Genomic DNA, 22554 nt, shown 5'->3' on the forward strand with positions numbered 1-22554 from the left:
ATGGTTAGAAGAGTGGGAAAAGTTAAAGTGCAGAGTGCAACACGTAGTAAGTTACAATGGAGCATAAGTTAGACAAGAGTGCGCACTGTGAAGAGAACGGACTTCTGAGTGCGATTGACTAAGTTCAGTGCAAGACTTCAAAAACAGTGTACTGGAAGTGCTTCAGGAAATCCTTCTTACTGTCAGAGTCCGAGAGGAGGCGGTTATTCATCGAGATGGCCACGGACTTGCTGTAAGTAGGCAGAATGTTTCATACTGTACTTTTTTCCATACTACACTTACCTCAAACACCTCATTTCACTCTTTAATGTCCTTTATTGGTGTGAATAGGGTGTTAGGAGCTATGCATGTGCAGTGGGAAGGTGTTTTTGTGAGTTAGGCTAGGTTAAGGTCCATAAGTACTAGTCCAGGAGCCAGTAACCAGAATGTTTAATATTGTATGAACCTACCTCTAAACCCTCATTTTATGCTTCTTTTGCATTTATTTCAGTCATTTATGTGCCTTATTGGTGTGATTTGGGTCTTAAATAGGTGCTATGCATGTCCAGAGGGAGTTGTATAAGTGTTTCTCTGAGTTAGGGTCCATAAGTACAAGTCCATAAGCTGGGTCCCAATATCCGGACAGGACCACTATCCGGACCTGCCTATGGCCCTATTACGTCGGATAGTGGAGGGATTACTGTACAGGTAAGCCGTCACGCGAACTTTTTTCACGTGATTTCGGTTATCCACGAATTTTTCGTACAATAATTAAAACATGAAATTATAGTATTCAAATAAATAATTTTAATATACAAGAGAAATAAAAAAAATATAAAAATGCCTACCTGTTGCTTGTGTGCATACATATATGTATGTATGTGTGTGTGTGTGTGTGTGTGTGTGTGGAAGGTTGGTCCACACAGTCAGTTTGAATCCGACGGTCAAACCATGCATGACTCGCGAATCGTTATTTGTGGCTTATTTTTCTGCCTTCCAGTGATTGCTTGCCTTGTCTGCCAACCTGGGGCCTAAGCCTAGTGCTAGTGATGCATGTGGTAACACACCAAAACGGACTCTTAAAGTGATGTTGCTGACAGAGAAAGTTAAAGTGTTGGACAAACTTAAGGGGAGGAATGTCGGCGACAATTCCCCGTCAGGACGATTCCCTGTCATTTATTTACATACCAGTTTATTTAGCAAGTACAGTACACTAGTTTTTTACTTATATGAGGTATAGAATCTACCTGAAAATTAGTTATTAAAGTATTAATTAATCAATAATAAGTATAATTATAGAATGACGGAATTGTCCATGTTTTGATGGTGAATTGACTTCATCGTGAATTGTCTCTGAACTGTGTGTTTGGGGTGAGTCAACTGTTCTTACACTAAAGAAGACAGAACGTAGCATACGGGAGTCAATGAGGGCTAGTGCACCAGACTCTGCTAAAGTGTCCTCACCTATGCCTGTGAACTGCCTTGGAACCGTATGTTTGGAGTGAATGAGTCAACTGTTTGGACAATAAAGAAGGCAGAATGTAGCATATGGGAGACAGTGAGGGTTTGTGCACCAGACTGCTGATGTGTCTCCACCTATGCTTGTGCTTGTCAGGTTTCAGTGTTCAATTTCTTACATTTTTGTTGTTTTTCATACTTTATGCTAGTTTATAAGGTGTATGTAATGCATAAACAGTATTATTCAGATGTAATATACTTAGTAGACATGCGTAATTATGTGCACACAAGGGCAGAATGTATACGCGAATTTACCACATACGCGAAGGGTCTGGGAACGTAACCCTCACGTGAATTAAGGGCTTACCTGTATATGTATGTATATATATATATATATATATATATATATATATATATATATATATATTATACAATGTATTTATTTATCCCAAACAGGAAATTGAAAACCCGATGGTCTACAAACTTTGATGATCTAGAGAAATATTGGCTGAAACTGAAGCTGCGGCACAATGCTACTGGAATGTATAGTCGCAAGTATGAACGGTATCCCACCTTTTACAAGTAAGTCACTTTTGCTTGTTATTATCAATGTTACTGGATAATTGTCCAAGAGATAGTTGATGTCTGGCTGCAAGCTTTGTAACTAATCACACAGTCATCACTCTTAGGCAGCAGCCATTCAGTCACAAATACAAAGACTTAAAGTCCAAGTTGATACTTTTACAGTGTTGCAGATTGTTTTATGCATCTTGGATTTCATTTTCCCAACACTGTTGAAGAGCACTGTACTTAACCAATTATGGTGCTTGGTTTAGCTTCTAGTCCTTGGAAGACATAACCCGATCATGGTCAACCTCAATTTTGGGATTCATTCAAGACCAAGAATGGTGTCATGAGAATAATTGATTGATTGATTATGAAGCCAGGGCCTGTATGTTGTGAGTTTGTTAGTTTTCTGCTGTTATAATATCTCGGTCATATGGGTGGGATCTAAAAGTACCATAACAAAAGAGTCAGTTGACTCATGAGGGAGATGACTGACAGCATAATATGTTAATAAACAGAGAGAGACTTGAATTGGTGGGAAAGTTTTAACATTGCAGTCTGATTATCTGTCTATCTATCTATTGCCAGATGCCTTAATCCCATAAGGGGTTGCCACAAACAAATCACCTCCAAGTTGCCCTGTACCCCCACCATTTCACTGCCCTTGTCCCAGCTCACACCCCCCTCTCCCATATACCTCTCCACTCCATCCCTCCATTTCGTCCTTGGCCTCCCCCTCCCTCTCCCCCCCTTCACCTCACTCATGTACACTCTACTTATCAGTCTCTCACTCTCCATCATCTCCAAATGGCCAAACCACTTGAGTGTGTTTCTCCTAATGCTTCATATCACATCCACACAACAACACTCCTTCACTTCCTAATTTGTCAGTCTGCCTTTCCCTGTGACTCCACATGCACATCTCATATAACTCATTTCACTGCTCTCACTCTTGACTTCTGTCCCTCCAACAAGGTCCAAGCTTCACTTCCATATGTTAAAGTTGGTATCACAATACTGTCATGTGGAACCTTTTTCACTTCCATGCTCGCTTCCCTGTTTCTTATCACTGCTTTCAAGGAACCAGCAACCTATCTTGCTTGTTGTACCCTTTCAAGCACTTCACCCTCCAAATATCCATCCTTACTCATCATACTACCCAAATACTTAACCCTATCCCCTGAAGGGAGGAGTGTAAATTCTGGCTGTGCACGTAACTCTCGCTCGAGAGCTTTCAGAACAGTCGCACAGAGATATTTTACTTCTAATGCTTGTAGGAAAGTTACTGTTCATCATAGAAAGGCCACTTTGGTCTCATTTTGAAGATGAAGAGTTTTACTCTGTCGTACATTGTCCAAAAAGACAATATGTACAAAATAAAATGCAAAAAAAGAAGTGAGTGGAAGTTAGCTGACATGCTAAAGTTTTACACTGTCCTATATAAAAATATTCGCCCCCCCAAAAAAAAAATATTCAAGAAGTAATAATATTTTTTGCTTCAATACGTAGCCGAATAAATTTTCTTTCCAATAATACATTATTTGTTGTATTTTCTTAAATAATAATGCCGCATATATACCCAAGAAAAAGGAGCATAAGTGTTCGGTGGGAGGTCAAGAGGTATGCATTCTACCTGTGAGGAACCTCACACCACACTGAGCCAAGCAAACCAAGTGAACACACATGTACCAGCTGCGGCAGGCTTAGCTCCACCCACTTTTGCCAGTCATCCAACAAAAATGACGACTCACCAAATATTTCTTTAGACATTACATCGGATGATGGGCAAAGTCCTCATACTGACGTCAGAGGTTGACAAACGCATGATGACCCAGGTCGTCATTGTTAAGTCTAAGGTTTAAACGCATTCACATTTTCCATTTCCTCCTCATCCAGCTGCACTGTATATTCAGTTACTTCTCTCAAAGACCTTAACTTTCCTCTCCCCACATTCATCTTTAGATTCCATTTCTTACACACTCTCCCAAACTCATCCATCAAGCCTTGCAGCTCCCCTTCGTCTTCACTTAACTATACAGTATCGTCTGCAAACAACAGTACAGGGAGTTTCCAAACATTGCCCTCTCATTAGGGCTGCTTCAACATCCACTGTGCTACCTTGTATCTCTTTCATAACCCCATCCATAAACAGGTTGAACAACCATTGGGACATGACACATTCCCGTTTCAATCCGACTTTCTGATAGAAAGATTCACTCAGTTCACATCCACACACACTGCAGCCTTAGCACCCTCGTACATATTCTTCATAGCATTCAACAACTTCCTATTTACTCCATGTATCCTTAATACCTTCCACATTCTTTGTCTATTCACACTGTCGTATGCTTTCTCCATGTCCATGAAGGCCGCGTACAACCTCTTTCCCTTCTCTAGAAACTTTTCCACTAAAGACCTAAGAATGAATGTCTGATTTACACAACCTCTTCCCTTCTAAAACCGCCCTGTTCTTCTTCAACTAATTCCTTTGTTATTTCCGTAACGATGTCAATAAGTATTCTTTTCCTATTACACTAAGAAGGCAGATGCCCCATGATTACCACACACTTTTTTTTTCCTCTTTTCCATTGTACAGTGGAATTATAATTATACCTGACTTCCAGTCCTCTGGGACTCTACCTTCCTTCCAGGCCAGTCTGCACATCTTCCATATCCATTCTACTAGTATCTCTTCCCCCATGCTTCAGCATTTCACCACACATTCCATCAATTCCTGGGGCTTTCCCCATTTTGACTTTCTCATTGCTTCCACAATTTTCATCCTACTGATTCCTTCCTCTCTTCTTGCCTCCCTCCTCCTCCCAGCCATTCCCCAGCCACTTGTACTCGCATTACTATCATTCTCTTTGTTCAACAATTCCTTAAAGTGTTCTCTCCATTTTCTCACTTTTTCTTCCTTCTCCAATAGCAATATATCATTTTTATCTTTCGCTCCCCAACTTACTTCTCCATTACCCTGTCTAACTCTCTTTACCTCTTTCCAGAACCTTTTCTTACATTCCCTCCACTTTACACTCAAATTCCTTCCAAATTCCTCATCCACTCTCTACTTACTCTCCCTTACTAATCTTTTCACCTCTCTCTTCCTCTCTACCTATAACTCTCTCTTTTGTCTCTCAACTTCCTCCATGTCCCTGTTTCTCATCCACTCACTACCCAATTGCTTCTCCACTTCTCTCGTATATTTTCCCTTTTTTCCATCTTCTTGCAGCCTTTCTACCCTCTTTGTATGGACTGCCTCCTCCTGTCCTTCCCTTCTCCTCCTCCTCCATTTCACATGAACTTTGACTTTCACCACCACCAAGTGGTGGTCAGAAAGTCCACTCCCCCAACCTCTGTATGCCCTTGCATCCATTAGACACCTCATTCTGTCATCCACACACACATAATCAGTTATTGTTTTCCATTCATTCAGTTCACCACCATCCTATCTCATCACCCACCACATATACCTGTAGATCAATTTGTGTCTAAAGAGGGCATTGGCTATCACCAACCGCCTCCCTGCACAAATGTCTGCTAGAGCACTGCCATTCTCATCCACTTCTGTAGGCACACTCCACTGACCAACTACTACATCCACCTTCACGTTCCCAACTTTTCCATTCGTATCTCCAATCAAAAACACTCTCATTTCCTTCAGACTTTTCCATGCATGCTTCCACATTTTTCTAGAACTCTTCTTTCACTCCACTTGTACTATTTTGCGTTGGCTCGTACACACACACACAATCGCCCACATTTGTAGTCCAACTTTCAGTCATGCCCACACAGTCCTTGAGCCGACGGATCCATACTCTCATATTCTCCTTCCATCTCTTGCACACAACAGTACAAACACCTTCTTTTGCCTGAGACACATACTCCTGCACATATCTACCCATCATACTTCCATTCTCTCACAGTCTGACCTCCCCATTTTGTCTCAGTTATTCCACATACATCCACTTTTGCATCATCAAGCACCTGGACAATCTCTCTCTCATTGACCTCATCATTCGCACCCCTTACATTCCATGTCGCAATCTGTTCCATGTCCTTTGTTCGGTCCTTAGTTATCACCCGTTGGTCAGTCCTGGTCCGAGGCTTCTAGTCCTTATTTTTAGTTAGTTGTTTTCTGAGGAGGGGCACTACCCCTCTGCCAATCCACTTGCTGTCATGTAGGTAACACGTGTTGGTTGGTTATAAGGGTACCACCCTGCATTATAAATTATTTCCTGGTTTATCGGAAATCATTTGGTACCACTCTAGAGCTACCCTAAAGTACTGTAGAGTAGGGGAGGGTGGTGGTGGTTCAGACAGTGGGATGGTTTGGACAGTGCATTTCATGAGAAATGTATGGGACTTAGGGCCGTGTGATCCTGCGTGAAAGTGGGAGGGTTTACTTTGACCACATGGAACCTCCAAGCTAGAAACTCCTCACTTTTTGATGCATGTCAGATGTTATGTTTTTTTGCATCTCCTTTGTAATAATTTGAGTGTATATCTTAAGCTCTACCTTTATGAATATGCCAGGGATCGAACTGTGCATTATCAGGGTGAATCTGTGTTGCACGTAGAACGTATTGCTATGAAAATCGAATGCTAAACTCTCTTGGATGAAACTTCAGAGTACCCGCCAGTTAATTACGTAGATTCGAGATGATTTGGACAGTTGAGGAGGGAGATGGTTTGGACAGTTCGAACTCTCTCTCCACTACTACAAGTCATGACCTTATCAAATGATAATGCTGCTTTTGATCATTTATATTTGAACACACAGCGAAACAATATAATTATTAGGGAATATATAGTTATAGTTTTGTTTATTTAACCTGTTCCTCAAAGTGTAAAAAGATGGAAGGGGTATTACAACTTCTGTTTCAGTTTTGTAGGCTGCACTATGCGTTAAAAGTCTTAAGTTAGTAAATCTGAAAAAAGGCATAGAAAGTGAAAAGTGAAGTCAATATTCCAGAGAGAGAGAGATGGCTAATTATGCTTAATTTTGAAGCAGAAAGTAAGAGATTAAGCCAGTTATTAGTAAATTTAGTGAAGGTTATTTCAGTTATAAAATATTATTATTATTATTTTTTTTTAAACAAAGATTCTGAAGTTATATATTGTACTTTAGGAAAATGAAATGTCTTTGACATCATAAATTTTTATTTTTATCCAATCCAACTCACATAATTTTATGAATATGCCGAGTAATACATATGGCCGAACCATCCCACCCTTCTGTCCGAACCATCACCACTGGTAGGGATGGTTTGGATGATTTAGTCACTTGTGTCTCGTTAACTATAGCTTAAAGCTGAGAAGAGCTAAGAATTTCATATTGTCAGCCTAAAGAGCCAAATCATGTGGCATCATGTTAACATAAACCAGATTACTCTCCTGCTTAAACCTGAATTTTTATATTTAAAAATAAAATGTTCGATCCATCACCGCCCTCCCCTACTGCTACACTAAGTGGGTGGATGATGAGCTCCCCCACCTACCACTATAATTCTTCTACATAATAAGTTCATTAATCTACCACCATTTGCTTCTTGGCTTCTCCAGTTTGTCTTTCACTCTGGGTACTTCTTTGGCCCCATCCAAACTCCTCTCAGCTTCACTTTGCTTATCATAACCATAAGATCAGATAAACTACTGAATTATCCTCTCACCACCTTTGTGTGAACAACAGTCTCAAGCATTTCTACAAGCATATTATCAGTCAGACTCTTTTCAGTATTCTCTTTAGTCTGTCTCTGCCATGTATAGAGTATTTATATTCTTTGTGCTTAAAATATGATGGTAACTGAAAAAATGAATGGTGTGATTGTGTAATCTCTGCTTACCAAAACATTGAATAACAGGGCAGCCGAGCTGCGTCATGGCCAGTGGAGTGTGCCAGAATTTGACTGTGATGGATTCGTTAAGAAGTGGGTGGTGCACTACACAGCTCCATTCTTTGGTTGGGATGCTCTCAGGGTTAAACTTGAATTCAAGTGAGTCTCAGCTTGTATATGTACATATATATGTACTTTAGATATAAATATGATTTTAGACACCAGATAGATGCTAGGTGCAGTTAATACAGTATTGTAATCAATTTTGCCATTGATTACAACACTGCTGCAGATGTTATTTGTCACTACCATCCATGAACATCCTTGATTATGTACAATATTGCTTGGTTCACCATGCAGTGACTTATCTTATTCTACTGTATTTTTTCTTCAGAGGTGCAGTAAGAGTAACAGTGAATTTACTGAACTTGGACATCGTTCAGTGCCCCAACGAATATTATGTCCAGAATGCTTTCAAAGACACTCATCGCTGTGATCGTAAAACTTCTTATGTAAGTTGGACTTGAATATTTGTTTGTTTTAAGGACCAGTGCAACTAGTATTATCAGAAATATGTTCATTTAATTTTCTATTCTGGTCAGGCTTCAGCTGCACTTACAACTACCACCCAAGCTCAGCAGGACTGCCCTCTCAGCTTAGGCACAAGTTGAGGCAAGAAGTGCGTGAGATTTCACTGCATAGTAAACTGCAGTTTCATGAGACTGAGAGGTTTCAAGCATCTTGCAATCCAGGTAAACCCTAAACAATATATAACCACAAGGGGGCAGCAAATCCTCATGAGGTGTTTGTACTATACTGTACCTGTAGGACACCCCCACAAAAGCAGTTGTTTATTGTTGTCACCAGGTCTGCTTGGCTAGACAGACTAGTTTAAGCAACATCAACAGCTACCATGTTGTGGCTGTTTGGATGACATATCCATACATCCATCATCCCTAAGGTGACCAGAGTCCCGCTTTTAGGCGGGACAGTCCTGCTTTTTGGATGTCTTTCCCGCTTTTTTAATTATGATTAGAATGTCCTGCTTTTTGAGCAAATTATCTTAACTGTACCGCTTTTAGAAACTTACTATTGCAGTAGATATAACATGACTTTCTTTTATGAACTTAGGATGAATAAAAAAACTATACATAATCGTAACCATAAAATCTGTAATGCTCGCTAGCTGGTAACTTTGGTCGACCCATTCACTGTACCGTATGGTATGTTCGGAGTTCGTAGAGATGTTAGTGTTTGATTCGCAGCCTCATTTTGAGGTGTAGCACAGCAGCGGTCGCTGTCGCATTAGTCAGTATCTATCTGTCTATATATCTATCTATCTTTATATTTATCTGTCTATTTGTCTATCTGTCTATTTGTCTATCTACCTATCTATCTGTCTATATCTATATCTATCTATCTATATACAGTACAATCCCAGTTAACCGGGTGGCTTGGGGAATTTACCTTCCCGGTTACAGATTTTTCCCGTATTTCTGAGTTTCAAGTCAAATCTATACAAAGGCTATCACAGCAGTAAATACAGTTCAGGTACTCACCAGTCACATTAGGGGTTACACTAAGAGATTCCGCCTGAAAAACTGCCTTGTAAACACACACCATGGTCATAATGCACGTGTGCAATGTCTAGCAACATGCAGTACTGAAAATTACACCAGTCCATTGTTTACCGAATTACTGTATTCATTATATGTACTGTACTCATAAAAATTGAAAAATAAAATAAAGAAATAAAAGCTTGAACATTTATTAGTGAACTGATGATGTGTTAAGACTGCACTGTAGAATTATCACAACACCTGTGCCCTCACGTGAGTTTGTTTACGTTTCCGACTTCTTCTTCTTCCCTACCTGACCTCCATCACTCCACCCCTCACCCGCCACTCAGCTGTTTTGCAGAAAATAAAATAAATGATGTACGTATGAAATGGAGGCATATTATTTATTTATTTTTCTTCCAACAAAGTAAACTTTCATTCCTATTAACATTTATATTCAGCCATTAGTGTTTTATAATGTTTGCCTTTTTCAAGTCTGTTGCATATGTCCAGCTTCTGTTTCAAGGTAAGCACGATACGCTTACGTTTAGTTTGCACTTTAGGCATTTTGGAGTGTACAAATTACCGTCTATCAGAGGAACACGACAGCAAGAGAGCTTGTTTACTGTCTGGTGGCAAAACGCAGACTGGTGATTTTTGGAGGGTGTGGAGGATGACTGAATTCAAGTAGGGGAAAGAGGGGGAGAGGAGGGGTGATTAAGAGGATTTGCTAGGGATTTACATCAGCCGGAAATGCCTTCACCTCGCTTTGTCTGACTTCCCCCAGCCTCGCGTGACACAATCAAACGGCGGTTTGGCGGTCCATTCAAATTGGCGCACAGTTATAACTTACTGACATTTCTACCAGCCCTTGAATTTTCCCGTTGTTCTGAGTATTCCGTTTGTCTGGATACCGGATAGCTGGGATTGTACTGTATATATAGACACACACACACACGTGCGCGCGCGTCCTGCTTTTAGCTCCAATATATCTGGTCACCTTAATCATCCAGTCCTACAGCTACTGCAAATTGACTTAGGACCTCCTCCCATAAGGCATTAAAAAACACAGAAATCATAGTTGTATATCACAATGTTTGTTCATGAAATGCCATTCATTAATATGAAATTATGTTTCCCTTGTTTATCAGGACCAGTTGGATGCACTTTGGCATGGAATCGCTTAGTTTTCTAAAGTAATCTTAAGGACATTTCTTTGCACCAAACATTTGTCAGTTCAGTCTTGAGGATGTCCAGATTGGGTGTCTTCTTCTCAGCCACGATTTTCTTCATCTTTACCCATCAGTTTTCTATTGGATTTAGATCCGAACTGTTGCCAGGCAAGTTGAGGACCTCAATCCGATTATCCTGAAGCCATTTTGTCACCTCTCTTGACTTGTGACATGGAGCTGAATCGTGCATGCAAAAGTCGCATCCATGAATAGCAAAAAAGTTTAACAAATGATCTTTCAGAACTTGAATGTACCGACCACCATTCATCATCAAGTTCTTAGGAAGAAAGAAAGAGGCCTCTCCTTCCCATTTCACCTGAGAAACACCCCCATACCATTACTGATTGTGGGTGTTTATTGTTTAACAGTCGGCACTGTGTAAGCAGGGTCATGTCGACTATGGGAGGAAGGGTGACAAACCTTGGCAGAATGCTCCTGGAACACTTGAAATGTGCTTTCTTCGGAAAACATAACTTTTCTCCACTCATCTGATGTCCAGTGTGCATGTGCATACTTCTTGGCAAACTGTATGCACCACTTCTTCATGCAGTCAGTGAGAAGCGGTTTCTTGGCTGCGGTGCGGCTTGGTAAACCCAGCTCCTTCTGCAAGCGGTGTTGGATAGTTCAAATTGAGACGTCTTGTAACAGCTGGGGATCCATTCTCTTCAATTCTGCTGCTGTCAGTCGAGAATTCTTGATTACTTCCCTCTTCAGAAGCGTATCTGTACCTCTGGAAGTCATCCTCTTCATTCCTTCGCCATGCTTGTGCTCTGGTACGACATCATGTGGCAGGCCGCGCGCTGTAGCAAGAATCTTCATGACGGTTGAATTTGCTCATCCAGTATGTTCACAAATCGTGTTGATAGAGACATTATGCTGCCTCCATGCAATGATACGGACCCTCTCATCTCTTGAGCAGTACTTTCCAGGCATGACAACTTGACTCTAGAAAAATAATAGGGCAAACAGTAATGCATACGAAAAAAGTGGGAGGTGCAAGCTCGGAGCGATGGGAACATATACTCCCACTCTCGCTTCTGAGCAAGCATTGATGTGCTGAGTGTATCACCACTTCCTGCCATCACCAGAGGAGTTGTCAGTTGCTTCTTGCCCAAAAAATTCACTTGGTAAAGGTGGAAACACAAAGCAAAGGCAGACAACTCTCTCATAGCAGTTCTGTGTGTATGTCCTAAGTCAATTTGCGGTGGATGTACGTTGCCCCAAGAGGAGCATAGGAGCCCGGGGCTAGGTAAGTTGGTCCTGACATTTAAGATGAGAGTGACCAGCCTTATACATCCCAGAATGGTATTATGTGGGCAATAAACCCCAATCATCTCTTGGACTTAAACATATACGGTATTTTTCTTAATAGCCTGGTGTACAATCATGCTTTCATCTTTTCCATTGTGTAAGTTTCTTCATTTGGAAAATTTTTGTCTTTCCATCACATCCTCTGTATTCTTTAGAGGGAACAGTGATATTAAACAGTGACAGCATTGAGTGAGTACTTTTTGGAACAGCATATCTTAATAGTTTGAGGATGTATTTAATGGTAAGGTAGGTGGAGTCCAAGGAATATAGTGCCAAGACAATGTTTATTAACATGATGTGATCACTTCTGCCAGAGCAGTTAGGTATTAGGGCCACCTGATCTAAGCCTGGATAGGAGTATATAACTAACTTGGCAGTAAATCCTACAAGCCAGCTAATGCTGAGTTCTGTTGTAAAGCCTTTCACTGTCATTTACAGGTGTTTTCCTCTGATTGATCTTATCAAGTCACCCTTTTTAATATATACTGTATTTCAGTATTGTATTGCTAGTAGGTTTTATTTTTTTTTCAAATTCCATATGTAATCCATCTTCCCTCTGCTTTGCACTTTTGTCTTCATATGGCTTTACACTGTGCGATTTTGCCATTGTTTGCAGCCCATGTAAGTAATTACAGTGCATTTTTCTCTCATCTCAGTTACCTATTGCCATTGATAGCATTTTAACCTGTTCCATGCCGGATTCTTCACTGGCCATTTAACCCCTTAACCGCGGGTGTCATTCCAGAATGACATTGCAAAAACTGGACCAAACCGCGGGTGTCATTCTGGAATGCTTGCGAATATTTTGAGTACTGCACGTTTTTTCCGCGCGCCAATTGTTTCAAGGGAGAGTAGCTATTAAGTTCTTTCACTCCAGCCGACCCCCACCTCCCTCCTCCCACCCCCCGGGCCCCCACCTCCCACCCCACGGGCCCCCCACCCCACCCCTGCCCAAACATGCATCAGTATCTGTCCAGCTTTGTGAGTGACAATGGCGCTGATGTGGCAGTGAAGTGCGGGCAATTACAGTGCCTTTTACCTGCCTCAGTGAACACAGAGTGGGTGTTTATCGTATGTGTAGTGTTCATATATGTTTATAGTATTATTATCAGAGTGAGGTTGGCATTTGGTAATGGTGTGTGAGGCGAAAAATAGTGATTTTAGATCGCTCACTTCTAATGGCACTGCCCGTCCAGTGATAGTCGACAAAATCATGAAACCTACATCATTGCAAAGCCGAAGGTTAGTACTTTCTAATGGTACCTTATTTTTTGCTCTAGATTTATTCTGTGCAGAGTTATAAAGGTTTAAAGTTTGTTTACATTTTGGCTGGGGGGGCAGTCGGGTCAAAACAATGCCCGCGGTTAAAGGGTTAACCCCCTGTGTCAAAGGTTTGGGAGGCTGAGTGCCTCCCTATGCCAGTGTGTGTGTGTGTGTGTGTGTGTGTGTGTGTGTGTGTGTGTTTTTTTTTTTTTTTTTTTTTTTTTTTTTAGTGGACCTGAAATGTATAGAAAATAAGCCTAGTGATAGTAAAAGTGTTCACCTGGGCTGTTTTCAGGCTGAAAACAGGTGTTCTTTCTCGCGAGACTTCCAGCAAACTTTAGCGTGTCGTTCCACTATACTTTATCATCCCTGGTGCAGCCTGATTGCATGAGATGACTACTTTCAGGAACTGTCAGCGACTGATCTTGATAGGTAGTCAATTTTGATGTGGACTGGGTGGATACATGGAGTAAGTGGTGTTTGCAAGTGCAATGTGGTTGACTTAAATTGGCCACAGTGTGAAGTTGGGGTTTCGTGTTAGATTGACATATTTTCACATTCACTTACTTTGTATATTATATTGCTCTAAGGCACCATTAACAGTCAGTAAGGCATTATATACTCTATTTTTGTACACAGTCACATTATTTATGCAAAATCACTCATTACATACACTATAAACCATACATTATTGATAGCATGACTTTTATTTATTTTTATTTACTATATTACGTTCATTATATACATTATTTACACTATCATACACACACTTTTTCATTACTCCTTCATTGTGTGGTAGTTTTGAAGCACTGAGGAAAGCACAGCCCAAATTCACTCAGAGACTGATGCGTCGAACAGGCGGGACCCCCTCTCCCCTCTCTTCCTCATAGGCAGGGTGGAGGAAGGTGTCTGCTCCTGTTTTCTGTCAGGCAATTAGGGTGGACTGCATAAATTTCACGTAAAAGCCGAGTCTGTACCATGTACGGACCTGGCATGGGTGGCAATGTTTGGTTGTCCATACCAGGTGTGGACCTGGCGTGGCTGGCAATGTTAGTTTGTCCGCAACAGGTACGGACTTGGCTCTGAATGGGTTAATGCATCTTGTCTAACCCCGTTGGAGGAGTACCCTGTCAGACTCATTATTTATGTCTTTTCATGTTAAAATTGTCTTCAAACACTCAGAGTTTTGTCCTTCCCTATCTCAGTTCTTTAAATCACTTTTTGTTTGTTTCAGTGTGTGCCAATCCAGGGGCGTGGGTTTGATACTGGCGGATACAAGTGTGAATGCATCCAGGGTTATGAGTATCCTTTTGAAGATCCCATCACTTACTTTGATGGCCAGCTTGTCGAAGCAGAATTTCTCAACATCATTCGAAACAAGAAGACCAGGTATGCTTAGTTTGCATGTGTGCGTTGCTTTGGAGACATGACTGTGCAATGGTGTGCATGCATGGTTGGGGGAGGGGAGGAATTTTGGAAGTGTTATGTCTCCTGTTACATAATATGATGCTAGTATATGCATAGATAATTTTGAACCAAATCCTTTTTAATATACAGAAATTAAATTTTCTTTTACACTTTGTTTTGTACCATACACATGCATGGAAGGAAAGGAGCTTTACATAGATGGTGGAGATTTTTTTTTATTGCTCCCCAGAGAGTGTGTCCCTAAAACAGATTGTAATTGTGTTCATGGCATATACTAAGGCAATTTTTCTCTTGGCAGGTATGACTTCCTGAAGTGTCGTGTGGCAGGAGCTGCAGGATTACAAAGCAGTGTCATAATCACACTCACTCTTCTCATATTCACACTCTTCTTTCGACACTAGATAGTAAAATGAAGGGAAAAAGAGAATCAGCAGAAAACAAATGCTAAAATGAGGGAGAAAGTACAGTGGTCACCAATATATATATATATATATATATATATATATATATATACAGTAAAAGTCCCATTATTCGGCTTGTATGGGACCGGGATGATGCCGAGATGTTGGATTTACCGAATAATCAAAAACCTACCCACTCAGTACCTTAAATATATTGGTGAACACTGTCATCACCACGTATGGTATTACAACTGTTTGGAGAGAGTACTGTATACTGTACAATACTGCAATCAATACAGTACTATACCTGAATCTGAAATATATATATATAAATTAGTGAACATATACAAGTGTAATGACACAGTAGGCATACAAGTCAGATAACACTCCCTGGATGGCCGAAATGATACGGAATATTACCTACCAGCTCAGCACATCACTTGTATTGGTGAACTCATCACTACTAATATTATTTCAAATATGTTTGGAGTGAGTGCTGCATACAGTACTTTTTCCAAACACAAACTAAAATATTCAGAAAATTGCATAAAATAAAGTGAAGGAATGTGAACTGGTAAGGTCATTCTGATGAAAGTTAATCGTACATTTAGCACTTTTTTTTTTTTTTTTTTTTTTTTTTTTTTTTTTTTTTTTTACATGTGAAAGGGAGAGTATTGATGGAAACAGTAATGTATTCCATTAACCCCTTAATAACCTCCGGCATTGAACAACCCATTACAGTAAAAAACTGTGAACAATTATGGGAAGGGAACGAAGGTCACTGGTATGTTTACACGACTCTACGATACGATTCCAAGCAGTCAGAGGGTCGGTTAATCTCAGATGTTTTCGGCCATTTGGTAAATGCACTGTAAATTTGTAACTTCTCTCATGAATCATAGCATGGGTTTAGGAACCTAAATAACACATTGTTAGGTGCGCCAGATGATTATCTTCACATCTTTAAGAAAATGGAAGAAATTTAATCCCTCTCTGAGTACGTAGAGTAAGTATCTTCCATTCTTCTGAAATCAATTTGTTTTTCTTAAAGATGTGAAGATAATCATCTGGCTTACCTAGCAATGTGTTATTTAGCTTCCTAAATCCATGCTATGATTCGTTATGAGTCATGGAAAAATTTATAAAGTTACGGGACATTTACCAAATGGGCGAAAACATCTGAGATTAACTGACCGCCTGACTGCTTGGAATTGTAGCGTAGAGTCGTGTAAACATACCAGTGACCTTCGTTCCCTCCCCATAATTGTTCAATTTTCTTTATAGCTCACACTAACTTGATATCACTGACATCGGTACTGTAAAGGGTTGTTCAGTGCTGGAGGTTATTAAGGGGTTAATGGGGTATATTACTGTTTGCATCAATACTCTCTCTTTCACATTAAACACAAAAATGAACAAAAGAATGAACGCTAAATGTACGTTTAACTTTCATCAGAGAGACCTTAGCAATTCATATTCCTCCAGTTTATTTTTAAGTATTTTTCTGACTTTAGGTTAGATTAGGTATGGTTAAATTATTAGGTACAGTTAAACTCGGTTAGATTATGTTTAGTTAAACAGGACACTCCGTTCCACCATTATGCTGAGGAATAAAAATACTAGAGCTGTCACAGCCGTACAGCTAAAAACAACGGGGAAACTGATTTAACAAGCACCATTTATTTATGGGTAACGCATTACAGTATCAGTGGTTCATGGGGTACGCAATTACCAGTAAATGTCACTTTCAGGAAGGTGTCAGGAATGAACGAATTTCAAGAATTAGCGAGGGGGCTTGGAATGTAACCCTTGCTAATTTGGAGGGGGTGGTTACTGTACTGTATGATACTATCCAATATTGTAATCAGTATAATACTATACCTGAGTCTGAAAAAATATAGAAATTAGTGAACATACAGAAGTGCAATGAAACAGGCCTACAAGCCACAGATAACACTTCCTGGACTCCCGAGATGATTCCGGACATCTGCCGAACAATCAAAGATTTTCGTAAATGGGACTATTTCTCAAAACTGCCGAAATGTCGGATCTACCAAGTAGTCAGCTGCCGAATAATAGGACTTTTACTGTATATATATATATATATATATATATATATATATATATATATATATATATATATATGTATATATATATACAGTAAACCCTCAATAAAACGAATTAATTGGGGGGAGGGGTGGGTCGTTATATCCAGAAGTTCGCTATATATGAGGGGTTGGTATTTCTGAGGGATTACCAAACTCATTTCGCTATGTAAGGGGATTCATTCGGTCCTACATGCTCAGACATAACCTAAACTAACTCTGTGAAGTTTTACATGGAGAATTCAATGGTTTATGAAGTTGTACATGTAAATACAATACTGTATGAAGCTGTACATACAAATACTGTACAATACCTATAATAAGAATACAGTATAATATAGTACAATTACAGTACACCTACTGTGCCAAGAAGGGATGCTGTTGTCACCGTGGGCTGATTCCTGAACTTCCCCCTCCTTTAGTGACTTTTGTTCACAAAATCCGGGGGAAGTTCAGTTGCGATTTGGCCGTTTGTTATATCCGAAATTCGCAGTACCTGGGTTTGTTATATCGAGGGGTTACTGTATATTATCTATCTATCTATCTATCAGTATCTATGTCTATCTGTCTATCTATCTATCTGTCTGTCTATATATATATGTGTATATATATATATATATACACATACAGTAATCACTCCAATATCCGACGTAATAGAGCCATTGGTAGGTCCGGTTATTGGTTTTGTCCGGATATTGGGCCCCAGCTTATGGACTTGTACTTATGGACCCTAAATCAGAGAAACACCTATACAACTCCCTCTGGACGTGCATAGCACCTATTTAAGACCCAAATCACACCAATAAGGCACATAAATGACTGAAATAAATGCAAAAGAAACATAAAATGAGGGTTTAGAAGTATGTTCATACATTAATAAACATTCTGGTACTTATGGACCCTAACCTAGCCTAACTCAGAAAAACACATTCCTACTGCACATGCATAGCTACTAACACCCTATTCACACCAATAAAGGACATTAAAGAGTGAAATGAGGTAAGTATAGTATGGAAAAAAGTACAGTATGAAACATTCTGGTAACTATAGTATGGAAAAAAGTACAGTATGAAACATTCTGGCTACTTACAGCAAGTCCCTGGCCACCTCGATGAATAACCGCCTCCTCTCGGACTCTGACAGTAAGAACGATTTCCTGAAGCACTTGCAGTACACTCTTCCTGAAGTCTTGCACTATGAATATTGTTATTTCTGATGATAGCCATTTCACAAGGGACTGTATCAGTAGGCTGAAACGTGAAAATGTACGCAGGACAAAGATGAACAGCATGTAAGGATGTGCGGCACTTTCGTTCAATCGTTGATTCACTTGCGAAAGTTACAGTGTTCCGTCTCTTGGAGACCATGATGAGTTCAATGTCTGTGTTGATGTTGATGATGACCAAAGTGTTGTTATTTTTAGAGGGGAAGGGGTGTATTTGGTAGTTTTTTATCTGTCCCATATATAATGAAATGTGGTGTGTCACCACAATAACACACAGAAGTCCGTTCTCTTCACAGTGTTCACTTTTGTCCAAATAATGCTCCATTGTAACTTAGTGTTGCACTTTAACTTTTTCCAATTTTTTTTATTTTCCAAAGCCAAAACAAAGAAGTCTACTTATGTTAAATTTCTTTTTTATTGAGTCTTTTCTCTCAACTTGAAAACCTTAACACAGCACACCGTTTTTTTCACTGCACAACACTCAAAATTCCCATGTGGTCTAGTGGAGAAGTTCTTGCTGTTTATTCACTGTCAGAGTCCGAGAGTATCACTGGCAGGCGACCTAGGGATGCATCGCTGGGTCATGGTGATGGCGTACCCACTGCAGAGGACTCTGAAGAAAGCCGCAAACTCACGTCGAGCGTTGACTCCACCGTGGCTGATGTGCTGGGCTGTGGCTCGGAGCATGAGGGCCTGTCTTGGGGAGGCAACGGAGTGGAGCCAGGGCTGGGCACAGCGGGGGTCACGGGCCTGAAAAAACTGTCAATCATTGATTGACGCAAGGAACGACGATTCTGACGATTGATGATGCGCTGCCTGAAAGCACGCACTTCCTCCACGAGTCCCAAGGGCCCCATCTCCCTGTCACAGTCCAGGTGTTCCAGGTAGTCTAGAACGAACTCTAGATGTTCCCGGAGTGCGCTCAGCTTGGGGATGGCTGGAGTAGTGTCCTGCTGAGAGGAGTCCGCATCATCGTCGCCTTCAGCGTCGGAATCTTCAAGTTCAGTACTGACACCAGCAACTGAAGACGCAATCTCGATATCAGACAACGTCTGATACCTAGGATCGCCCTCGTCGTCATCCAACTACTCACGAACATCGTCCACATCAACATCGTCGCCATGCGTACGTAGCCATGCATGGAAGTCATCCACGTCAAACCCCAGAAAATCGTACTTCACATCCGTTCCGAGAAGCAGACGAGACCAACCATGTTCAAGAGTTTTCACAGGGACTTCCTTCCATGCACTAGCCCAGTTGTACAGCGCAGACTTGATGTTGTAGCGGCGAAGGTTTTCCAAAGTCCGCTTTCCTCGTGTGTCCCGTCCTTCCCTGCACTCGTCCTTGTCCTCGTCCTCGAGAACAACCATCACCTTGTCCAGGAACCTCCGACGGTATAGGCGCTTTGTTGCCACGATCACTCCTTGGTCCATGGGTTGAATGAGAGCAGTCGTATTAGGTGGCAGAAACATGCACCTAATACGGCCATTCTCAGCAACCAAGTCCTTGTTGCACGGGTGGGCAGGTGCATTGTCGGGTAGAAGGAGAGCCTTTACCTGGTCGCGGGGGATTCCCAGTGTCTTCGTCTGGTAATGGATGACCTCCTTGACGAAGTGGCGGTGGAACTAGTCTTTGAAGATCTGGGCTGTAAACCATACCTTCAAAGAATTTTACCAGACGACAGGAAGGACATCCATCACCCCACGAAGACACCGAGGCTGCTTTGCACGGCCAACAACAACGGGCTTAAGCCGGTGCATGCCGTTAGCACTGGCACAACACAAAGCAGATATCCGTTCCTTGGAAAGCTTGCAGCCAGGTACACGCTTCTCCATCTCCTCGTCTAGAGTGTTCGTTGGCAGCGAGCGATAGAATAGGCCAGTTTCGTCAGCATTGTAGACTTGACCGAGAGTTAGACCCTCCCTGTCGATCAAGCCTTTCACCTTGTGCCGAAACTCGTCAACTCCATCCTCGTTAGCGTCCAATGCTTCGCCATGTGCTTTACGGTTAGTAAGGCCATGTCGCAACTTGAACGCGAAGAGCCAACCCTCAGATGCCTTGAAGTCTAGGGCGTCATGAAACCTTGCGAACTTCTCAGCAGCAGCCTTCAGCTCCATTCCACGTACCATCACACCAGCTGCACGTTGCTGTCGATACCAAATCAACGTGGATCGGTCGATTTCTGCAAACTTGGGGTAAACATAACCTTCCTTTCCACGTTGCGTTTGCTTCTCGACGAGAAGTCAGCCGTGTACTGCATGAGTTTGTCTCGGGAACGTTTGATATCGAACAAAGTCGACCGGGCCAGGTTGTACTCCCGGAGAATGCGGGAAGAAGACCAACCCGCATCAACTTTCTCCAATATCTCCCTCTTCTTTTCCAGAGTCAACACCACTCTCTTCCTTTTCTCAGTTGGCGGGGCCATCATCACACACACTAAGAGGAGGCCCGAGAGCAGCAGGAGGCCCTGCAGCAGGTAGGGCACCACCACAAAAGCGATCACGTGGGCAGCCATTACGAAGAGTGTATGTTCACTCGCGGTGAGAGACAGGCAGGAAGTGGGGAGGATGCAGCGGCGCTCTATCGGACGTCGGAGGAATGACGCACCAAAACAATGCTCTCCCACGGCGCGCGCGGCAAGTTCAAATTACGGACGGGAAAGAATCGTTTTTATTTTTTTTATTTTTTTGGGTTTTCGGACCATTTTGGGAATGTTGGATCCCAGGACGATTAGGTCTGGGTAGTGGGGATGTTCGGTTATTGGGCGTCCGGATATTAGAGTGATTACTGTATATATATATATATATAAATCAATCAGTCAATCATTTCCTGTGGCACCCCACGGGATGCATAGGGTCTCAATGAACTCTCTCCACCAATATTTGTCTCTTGCCATCTCCTTCAGGTCCCACCAACACTCCTCTCCTGCTTCTTTTTTCATTGTCCTCAACCAGGTTTCCCTCGGCCTGCCTCTACCTCTTCTTCCTCTAGCAATCCACTCTGGCACATCCTGTATTAAACAACCTTCTTTTCTGTATATGTGCCCCAGCCACTTCCAGCGAGACAGTCTCACATATTCATTAACTGGTTCCACTCTCGTAATATCCCTTACTCTTTCATTTGTAACTCTGTCTTGCCACTTTACCCAAGAATCCTTCTCAGTATTTTATTCTCAAATCCTAATACTTTCTGATCTGTTGCAATTGTACTGTACCATGACTCATGCCCGTAAATTAAAATGGGTCTAACCATGGACTTGTAAATTTTCACTTTAGTATGTACCGAAAGCATATTATTATTCCAAACAGATTTCAACATTCCAACAGCTCGCCAAGCCTGTCTAATCCTCTCCTCAATTTCATTGTTTAATGATCCATTAGATGATACAATCGTTCCCAGATATTTAAAGTTTTCTACATTCTTCACCACATTATTCCCAGTTACACAATCGATTTGGTTCTCCACGTTCATATTAATAATTTCAATCTTTCCACAATTTATTACCAATCCCACTTTTTCTCCTTCCTCCACCAGACAATCGAGCACCCTCTGCATCTCGTAAATACTTCCGCAAATCAGTACAATATCATCAGCATAGTCCAAATCCATCAGCTTCTTATTTTCTTTCCAGTTAATTCCTGCACCTGTTCTCCTTACAACCTTTTTCATAACATAATCCATAACCAAAACAAACAACAATGGCGAAAGAACTCCTTGAATCACTCCTGACCTAACTTGAAATGGATCACTCAAAGAACCACCCACCATTACCTTACAAAAGTACCTTCATGCAGGCTTCTAATAATATTTACAAACTTTTCTGGTATACCATAGAATCTCATAATTTTCAACATAGCTCCACGTGAAACACTATCAAACGCCTTTTCAAAATCCACAAAACACATGTTAAGTGGCATTTTCATCTCATTAGCTTGTTGCATTAGATGCCTTACAATAAAAATCTGATCATTACAACCTCGACCCTTTCTAAATCCCGCTTGTTCTTCTCTTAAAATTTTATCAATTACTGGCTCTATTCTGTTCAACAAGATTTTGGAAAAGACTTTTGCAACTACAGGTGTCAAAGTTATCCCCCTCCAGTTGCCACACACACTTAAATCTCCCTTTTTTGGTATTTTTATAATCGCTCCATTTTTCCACTCTTCTGGAATTCCACCATTATCCCAAG

The 22554-nt window shown here is 41.1% G+C and overlaps 1 protein-coding gene across 1 annotated transcript in view; it reads left to right on the top strand.

Moving 5' to 3' along the window:
- Positions 1-15083, top strand: part of LOC145399841 (uncharacterized) — a 93048-nt gene extending 77965 nt beyond the window's left edge. Inside the window, exons 11-15 of the mRNA XM_080272414.1 lie at positions 1894-2019; positions 7869-8000; positions 8236-8353; positions 14441-14595; positions 14933-15083. Coding sequence (XP_080128540.1) covers positions 1894-2019; positions 7869-8000; positions 8236-8353; positions 14441-14595; positions 14933-15035 — 634 coding nt within the window. The 3' untranslated portion in view covers positions 15036-15083. The remainder of the gene's footprint in view (positions 1-1893; positions 2020-7868; positions 8001-8235; positions 8354-14440; positions 14596-14932) is intronic.
- Positions 15084-22554: the final 7471 nt, after the last annotated feature.

The sequence above is a fragment of the Coenobita brevimanus genome, chromosome 6 (assembly GCF_032717465.1).
Source record: "Coenobita brevimanus isolate Jiangsu-jjx chromosome 6, ASM3271746v2, whole genome shotgun sequence".
Classification (NCBI taxonomy): domain Eukaryota; kingdom Metazoa; phylum Arthropoda; class Malacostraca; order Decapoda; family Coenobitidae; genus Coenobita; species Coenobita brevimanus.